Source organism: Bactrocera dorsalis, unplaced genomic scaffold (genome assembly GCF_023373825.1).
Source record: "Bactrocera dorsalis isolate Fly_Bdor unplaced genomic scaffold, ASM2337382v1 BdCtg007, whole genome shotgun sequence".
Lineage (NCBI taxonomy): Eukaryota > Metazoa > Arthropoda > Insecta > Diptera > Tephritidae > Bactrocera > Bactrocera dorsalis.
Window position 1 is genome coordinate 266,660 of NW_026038058.1, and position 9,523 is coordinate 276,182.

The following is a 9,523-nucleotide window of genomic DNA, read 5'->3' on the forward strand; positions in this document are numbered from 1 at the left end:
CCTTCGATTTTCTTCAGCTCTTGTATACACTATAAAAAATCCTTTCTGTTACGAAAATCCGGCAGGGCGTCTTTATGGTGTCAGGTGGCAATCACTATTTCTGTTTCCTCGTACTTTATTTTTTATTATAGTGTCGTTCGTATCTAAGTGAAAATTAAAACACTTTTCAGTAATTAAAACTTATGAAAAGTATATATACATTTGAATTTTAGGAATAAAGTAGTTCATATAGTGAAAAATTGGGGAAATCTATTATTTGTTTTTGTTATCATAAGAAGCAGACAGCCAATTGGGCTGTGGTCTAAGAAGTAGGAACTTATGCTAATATTTTATATTCAAGCCCTAGAAATCCTCTATCAAGATATCGAACGTTTTCTTTTATTAAAGCTACAAGAATAGCGCAGGTTTAAGTATTTAATATGAGCGGCGGTGGAGTTGGAAGTGACTCTGCTGCGCCAAATGGTCCGCGAGTGGTACATATTTACAAGACGGAAACTGGTAATTACGGCAAAAAAATTAAATTATTTTGACTTTATTTTATTCTGAATCAAAGTTAGCAGTTGCCTTACGATTTTAAGTGCAATACTATACTATACACACACACACACCTAAATGTAAAAGAAACCTAATGTATTGATTTTTTAATATTAGGTTTTGGTTTCAATGTACGTGGACAAGTTTCTGAAGGTGGGCAACTTCGTTCGATAAATGGGGAATTGTATGCTCCCTTGCAACATGTAAGTGCTGTTCTGGAAAATGGGGCGGCAGAGAAGGCTGGAATAAAGAAAGGAGATCGTATTCTCGAGGTGTAAGTATTCATGACGATTAATAGAAGCTTAATAACAATTTACATGAACCTATGCATAAATTAATTTTTATTCTTCTCTATGTACATATATACGATTTTCATTAACTGTAACAAATAAATTTTTTGGGCTAGTAATAGCGTAATTGGGGGTAAATAATTAACAATACTATGATTTGCTTTGTTACACCCACTTGATGTATTCGCAAGTGATAAACTATTCAACTACTTAAACTTTAATAGACTAAACAAATGCAATAATTTATAATTCTATCTAGTTTCGATTAGTAATTTTTTTACATAGTGAAATAAATTAATGGACAGTGAGATAACCATAACACTCAATGTAATTGGATAACTTCTCATACATAGCGAACAATGAATTTTTACCGTTCTGTTTAACCTCTAGCACAAAACAATTTAAATTGTATTGATTTTAATTTGAAATACGATCAAGTCAACACCCACTAAAAATGTGCATACATATATGCATAAATATATGTGTATATTGTGATAGTAAGACAATATTGCCTCTTACCACGAAATTGTTCATAATTTGGGATGAATATAGGGAGAAGCTTATCAGTTATTTATAAACAAAAACATAATATGTTTATAATAGTCGCTACAGATAAGACGTGCAAATGTATTAAATGTTGTAATGTATTTATTTTTAATTGCAAGTACTTATTCTTAGGCATGCATCCCAATTATTTAAGTATTTGTGAGATAATACGAAAACGGAACAATATAAATTTTCAACCCAAAAGTAGTGTATATTAAATCAGACATTGAATAATGGAAATTTAACTTACTATCAAAAAAATTTTTAAAAAGCGTGTCGCAACTGAAATGATATCAATGTAACATAAAATAGCCCATAGAAATAACATATACTTAAGTACAGTATTTACATAAATCACCACCAACCGTTTGTAGCCGATTAAATCCATCATTATATCCTTAAAAAGTCCTTGAGCCCTTACTGTGTTAGCATTTTTCAGGAAAACACCTGAAAGGCGAATAAAAGCAAATATGTACGAAGGAATTCGTACATACATATGCTGAAAAGTTATTTACAATACAGAGCTTATATGAATATAGAAGGAAGGTTCGATGTGTGAAATAAGAGATTTGATGAAATTTGTAAATATAGAGGATGCCTAGTACTATATTGAAGAAATCATGATTATTTTTCAGGAATGGTGTTAGCGTAGAAGGAGCCACTCACAAACAAGTCGTTGATTTGATTAAGTCGGGAGGAGATTGTTTAACTTTAACGGTAATTTCGGTGACACAGCAAGTGAGTGAACGCAAAATTATACATATCATTCAGTTTTGATTTAATATATAATTTATCTTAAAGGAAGCGGAGAGACTTGAACCTCAAGAAGATCAAAGTGGTTACTCTTATATTGACTATTCTGATAAACGTTCGTTACCCATTAGGTAATTTAAGAGTATATATTAATAATTCAACCTTTTAGAGTTATTCCCGTTTTTAGTATACCAGACTATAGTATTGTGAATCGCAATGGAGAGCGCTACATTGTATTCAATATTCACATGGCCGGGCGTCAACTGTGCTCCCGTCGTTATCGGGAGTTTGCGAATCTTCACTCAATACTACGGAAAGAATTCGCCGGTTTTAATTTTCCTAAGCTTCCAGGAAAATGGCCATTCCAATTAAGTGAGCAGCAATTGGATACACGTCGGAGGGGTCTTGAGCAGTATTTGGAAAAGGTGTGCGCAGTGCGTGTTATCGCTGAAAGTGATGCTGTTCAAGATTTTCTCACTGACTCTGAAGATGATATATCCGCTTCTCCAGTGGATATCAAAGTAATGCTGCCTGATCATGAAGTGTCGACTGTCTCTGTCCGAAAATCTGCTAACGCGCAGGCTGTATGGGAGCTTCTGGTCCAACGTGCCAATCTTACATCATATACACAGCAATATTTTTACCTTTTTGAGATTGTTGAATATAATTTTGAAAGAAAACTGCAACCACATGAAATTCCACATCAGCTGTACGTGCAAAATTACAGCACTGCATCAAGCACTTGTCTTTGCGTACGCCGGTGGTTGTTTTCAGTGAATCGAGAACTTGGCCTACCGGATGGTGAACAAGCAGCAAAATTTATTTTCTACCAGGTAAACAAGCTTTAAAATATTCCAAATTAGTGGTAGTCATTTGTTATATCGTAGGCAATCGATGAAGTTAATCGTGGGTATATACGTGCCGAAGGACGCCTTTACGAGTTAAAAGCCTTGCAAGATGCTAAGAAAGCATCCGAGTATTTGGCATTGGCGCGGACACTACCTGGCTATGGTGATGTTGTATTTCCGCATTGTGCCTGTGATAGCCGCAAGGAAGGGCATGTTATACCAGCTGTTGGTAAGTAAATATAGCTTTTACTTCGCAAATAAATTAATATATTTTATATATCTCAATGAGTATGAATGGATGCTTTCATTTCACAAATCTAAAGTAAAATATTAGGCACATACAGTGGGGAACACAAATGAGTACAAGTTTGTGTTTCGTGTATTTATATCTGCATAACAATAAATGTAGTAAAGAAAAGTTTTTATTTAATAATCTTCTTCTTCTTAATTGGCGTAGACACCGCTTACGCGATTATAGCCGAGTTAACAACAAATTCTAGAAAACAAGTAAGGAAAGGTTAAGTTTGTCTTTAACCGAACATTTCATACTCTTGTAACTTGCAAGGATTAAAGCCGGTGTAATGTTACAGCTATATAAGGCTTGTTAGTTATACCTGATTTTATTCATTCTAAACACCAATATGCACCGCTCCCTCAATTTTATTAAGATAAGTCACCTGAAAATTCGAAATCTCTATATTAGGTATATGGGGGCTCAGAAAAGTATTGTCTCGATTCAACCCATTTTTGATACACAGAGATATTATCAGGAAAATATTCTCTCAAAATTTCAAATGTATATCCCATACATCGACCGATATTTTCCATCAAAATTCAACTATAGATACTGAGGTCAACATATTCGGTACCCAGGGGCTTGAACATTTCTTGTTGGATTGATTCTTCTTGGCTTGTACATGGGAATAATCAAGTGGAATTTAAAATTATGTTGTATGGAAAGTAGGTGTGATTTCACTCATACCCACCCTGTTAGATAGCAATGTCAGTAAAATGTCATATATCGAATTTAGTTAAAATCAGTTGAGCGGATCTCGAGATATGCGTTTCACCAAAAAGTGGGCGGTGCACGACTATCGTCCAATTTTGACCCTGGCTCCAATAAAGCCCTGTCATACCATTATGGTGGTTTAGTTCTTGATTTACCACGCGTTTAGTAGTTTTTAACAGTACCGTTATATGGGCAGCGAGCCTGATTATCATCCGGTTTTATTAATTTTCACACTGTCGGTAGGAATTCTTATAATATTGGCGCTAGATAAATTTGGTTTTTGTAGCATAAGTTATCCGGATTTCAACTGGTCTCTTCATCCTGGTAATTTATATAGTATGTAGGCTAAAGTGAAACACACAACCGTTAGGTGAACCAAACCATTATACTCAGTAGCAACATATTGGAAGACTATAAAAACAAATAAAACTAAAACAACTCCTATGTACTTAATTTTGTACCTTTCAGAAACTTTCAGAAAAAACTAATTTCTAGTATTAATCCCTAGACCATTAATCCCCAAAATACTTTTCATCAGATTTGGCATATTTTCCACCAAATTTTGTATAAATTAATTAGGAAAGCTATGTCATTCCCGCTGTACCCGTTGCCAAAACTCGTCCAGATTCTATGCTCGGTATTATCCCAACCTCTTCTTTTGACTCTTGACTATAAATCCTCAATCGGATTGTATCAAAGCTTTGGACTGGTCACTATATCAGTAAGAAATTTTGGTCGTTATCCTGTTGAAATAGGACTTCATCTTTAAGACAATGGCTCCTCTCCACATAATCGGGTTTATGGTTCTGCAAAATCTGCAGATTGCCTTCTTTTGTTGTTCCATAGATTTTTTGTAGAGATACAGGATGCCAGCACGTAAAGCAAGCTCATATCATGGAGGCCACTGATTGGCTTGTTAATAGTTTCTACATTATTTTTAGAGGCAATGAAATTAATGTAATACTCGTAACATTCATAAGAAATTTTTATTTATTAAAAAGTTTTAGCCAGTTGCAATAAAGTACAATATCAATTAAAACAATCCAAACTTACCGCAAATTTTGACACTTTTTATTAAAAACGTAACGGGTGCATAATTGAGTTCATGTGACTTGTTTTAGTTGTATTTGTTTTGTTTTTGGAATTCGATATTTTATTTGTTTGTATTATTAACCATTTTGTTTTGAACTGATGGAGAACTAGAGGGATGCTTATACAGATATAAATACTCAAAGCACAAATTTGTACTTATTTGCGATTATTTCGACATGAAAAACACCTATATTTTTTCAACTCCCGAAACATCCTGAATATATAAACAAATCTTTATTTTAAAGTATTAACTATATTGGCAAAAATTCTAAAATATATGCTCGATCGTTATGATTACAAATATAGAGGTAATAAAAAAATAAAAATCCTTAGCACGTCGAATAATGTTAATATGTAATATAATTTAGAAAAGTTTTTCAAGTAGTTTTTTCGTAAATTTATTTTCTAATTTATGACTTTGTCAATCTTTTTTTTTATCAGGTATAAAAAGTTTCCGTTTGCATGCTTGTCGGGAGGATGGTTCAATGGAGGCGCAAATGGTCGAGCTAACTTGGGAAAGTATAACACGGTGGGAGAGCGACGAAGAGTCCATGTCTTTCTGCTTTCAATACAATCGTCCGGATAAACCGGCGCGTTGGGTAAAAGTATATACGCCATATGTAAGTACTCTTTGTTGTTTTAATCAAAGAATCAAATACTTTATTGTTTTTCCAAAACTGCAGCATTCATTTTTAGCTGATTGTTTCGATCGAATAGTGGAGGAACGAAAGTGGGAAGACACTGGTGATTAACAGAAACGAGTTCACAACGCTTGAGCGTGGGCTTCAATTTATTCTAGTTTTACAACTATTTAAGCATTTCGCAGAATCAATTCATTATCTCTTAGCATTTCGCTATTTACCCAGATGATAATCAACATCTCAAAGCTACGACATTTTCTACTTTTGTCATTTCGACACACACTACTCGTCTACTCCGCCAAGTGAATTATTTCGTGTACTTAGTAGCAAGTGGGTCTGATAAATTGTTATAATTAAATTTATTTGTATTAAATCAATGGCCATAATATCCCGAATATAGAGAAATGCTAATGTAATTGAAGTATTAATTATACTGATCAAATCAACCAAAATTATTAAATATATAACAACAATAAGTTAACGAGCTTTGAATGCATTATATCATACAAACTTAACTTCACATGACTCAGAAATGACAGTTTTTAAAATTAAGTCAACTGTAAATACATATGCATACATGTATTTAAATGCACCATAACACTTTCAAATGTGAACAAATTGGTATTTTCGCACTAAGATCAAATTGCTTTTAACGTAAATACATTTAAATTAATCTAAGATGTTTAAAAAATTAACATTAAAATTGTTGTCAATTTCTAAGGATGAAGGCTTACGTACTCCATAGTGGAACAGAAATATATAAAAAATTTAATGGACAAGTAAATAACGAAAGTCTAAATAACTAATTAATTATGAGTGAAAATCAAATAAAAACAAATTGTTTATGAATTAAAACTCTCAAAAGCGTTGAATATAGCTATAAAGTAAAAGTCATGTGCATTGGCCCAAAGTAAATGATAGTTACAATATGAAATATAGGTATTTGGGGGAACTAGGAACATTCTTCCGCAATATCTGATGTAAATTTAACAAAGACGGTAAAACGAAAAAACGTAAATACGAAAAGTTGTATTTTTTGCAAGTATATGAAAATAGAAAAATCTATTTGTGTGTATATAATAGTTCTATATTATCAGTACAAACAAAGCGTATTCAGCAACATCAGAGAACGTCTTAAATGAGAATAATTTGTTAATATATATATTTTTTTTAACAACACCGATGTCCTCGGTATATTCTTTTTAACTCTTTATTGTTCCTCGAAAAGGTTTCAATAATTGAATGCGAGCAATGGATAAAAAATATTGAATATATTCGTCTGACCACTTTCCATATGTTCAGGAGAAGCTTTGTGAAGCAACATATTTTTTTATGTATTTCTAACTTAAAACATATTGTGAGCCTAAGAGATCGGGAATATAGAAAAATGATTACTTGTAAAACATATAATTATATTCACACTATCTCATTTTAAATAAACCTAATTCTACGCTTTAAACATTTTCAAATATGAACTCGCATTGTGCACTTTTTAAGCACATACATACATATATACAAATTATAGGTTCATATAACCATATGTTTCAGTAATTCGCATATTATTTTAAAATACACTTACAAATTATTTATATTTCAAAATATAGTGATATTCTTTATTTTCATGATATTTACAAATCGTTCTTTAAAAAGCATAAATGTGGCCATTACATTACAATAATTACGATATAATAGCAAACTAGTTCTGGCTCTGACATTCCTTATGTAGGTAAAATGAGTATGCGAGCATCAGACGAGTGTATATGAGTCTAGCGGTAACGGTCAGGTGTCTGAATGCATTTACTAAATAGAAGTAGAAATGTACAGAAACAGTTAATCCTGTCAATAAGATATGCCTAAATCCAGCATATTCCTATCTTCTCTAAGCTCTGCTGATGGATCAAGACTCTAAAGATAAATACGAGCAAATATAATTATTTAACTTAAGTATAAAATAGATTGTTACAATTCTCATTTTAATATGAATATAATTATATTGTTTTTATTATAAACATTTATAGCTTGTCGATATATCATTCTTAAATCTGACAACATTTCATTAATATATTCATGCATAGCAACTAGTAAGAAACTATAAACCATAGAGCGATAGAATGTTTTTGTTTCAATATTTGGACCTTTCAAAATTATGTATCTATTAATTGAATGTATCTAAATATCCACAGCTTATTATAATCAACTTGAAAAAGAGTTGGCTATGAAAATATGTTAGACAACTTCAAAAGCTTAAATTCGAAATTAAAATGTTTAGATCTCTTGCATGAATGAATATGCAGATATTTTATTTTACTGATAGTTGATGCCTTAAATTTAAAATTTCACTGTAACATTTTTTTAGATTTACGTTATGAACATATATTGTGATTATTTAAATTATTATTATATTTTATTATTATTGCCAATAAAATAAACTGCGTCTAAATGAATTACGTTTGAAATGCATATGGTTCTGGGTTGGATATATTCAATAAAACTCAAAAGCCATCATACGAATCCTTGGTCTAGTGTCTATACTAGCATTACCTTAAATGGGCTACTTATATGTGGCACTGGATTGAACCGATAATACAGAACACATATGTACATACCTCAAACATCTACATATACATATTTAAACAAAATTTTTAGGATCTTTTAAACTTTAGACGGGTTGCTGGGAGAACTGAACGACGTGCAAACATCGGGTGGCAATCGTTTGCGTATATGCTTGTGAATTCAAGCACTGTGTACGTGGTACATAATATATATTTTTGTGTTTGTAATATACAACAAAATGAGCGTTTTTCAATTTTTTAATTAACGCTATCAGTTTATAGCTAAACCTATACAAATATTGGCTAGAGATATGGATAATTAAAGTGTTAAGAGGCTATGAGACGCTTAGCTAATTGTTAACGAAGTAAATACAAAATGTTTTTGTCAATTAAGCTGCTCTTAATGCGGTTAATTAGTAGAATCAATAATAACTCAAAGTGACTGCCGCTTTGTAGCATTGCTACAACCATTTGTACATACTTTATATACATACGTAAACATGTACATGGATATAAAGAGCAAAGCTGATAGTTAATAAAGTTATAACAGTATAGAAAATGCTACATGCTCACACATTTAGATGGGATTAAATAATTGAGTTATCTACTTTGGGACCCAATTTGGACGGGGCTTACCGATCGTATTAGTAATATTACCAAATTCCCAAACTTCATCAGGTTTCGTAGCGTATATGGCATAGACCTACCATACACAAGCTCTTGGTGTCATAAATCGTTCTTAAAATATCGCTTAGTACATATGAATGTATGTATTGAGTACGAATCGTAAATCACGACTATGAATGTAGCCATAATTATAAAACGTTATCGAGCGGCTTCATCCCACAGATAAGAGGGGCACGTAAAGGGACAACAAATATTATCTCAACCGAATCTTTACAGTGCCAATTATCAGCGACTCGTGAAAAGTGTGTGCGTGTTAGTTAACATCTACACACTTATGCTTATAATTAGCGAAATGCGAAGCTATTGCCAAACTTTTGGGACATACACATGTACATAAGGTACATACATATGTATGTATACGCAGGTAAGCTGTGAATCCGAGAGGCGGATAACTTCTTCACTTACCAATGTTTACCCACTTATAATTGGAATGTCCGTCACAGTAGATTGAATACTTTTGCTGTGCAGCTACAAATGCGCGGGTGTTGGGCGATTTTATCACCCGTATCAATTGCTGCGAATGTGTTGGTGAGCCGGTGCCATTGAGAATGCGCTCAGAATCGCTACGCTT

General features: G+C 32.6%; 1 protein-coding gene across 1 annotated transcript; it reads left to right on the forward strand.

The window, feature by feature from the left end:
• Positions 1-102: 102 nt before the first annotated feature.
• LOC105228271 (sorting nexin-27) lies at positions 103-8,157 on the forward strand. The gene is made up of 9 exons (XM_011208044.4): positions 103-308; positions 388-498; positions 652-808; positions 2,006-2,108; positions 2,172-2,254; positions 2,311-2,956; positions 3,011-3,200; positions 5,514-5,692; positions 5,756-8,157. Exons 2-9 carry the CDS (start codon positions 420-422, stop codon positions 5,822-5,824), a joined length of 1,506 nt encoding a protein of 501 aa, XP_011206346.1. The 5' UTR covers positions 103-308; positions 388-419; the 3' UTR covers positions 5,825-8,157.
• The last annotated feature ends 1,366 nt before the right edge of the window (positions 8,158-9,523 follow it).

Coding starts and splice junctions, on each gene's coding strand:
- LOC105228271 (XM_011208044.4), top strand. CDS start 420: ATGAGCGGCGGTGGAGTTGGAAGTGACTCTGCTGCGCCAAATGGTCCG. Junction 2,255..2,310: donor AAACGTTCGTTACCCATTAG/GTAATTTAAGAG, acceptor TCCCGTTTTTAG/TATACCAGACTATAGTATTG. Junction 5,693..5,755: donor TAAAAGTATATACGCCATAT/GTAAGTACTCTT, acceptor CCAAAACTGCAG/CATTCATTTTTAGCTGATTG.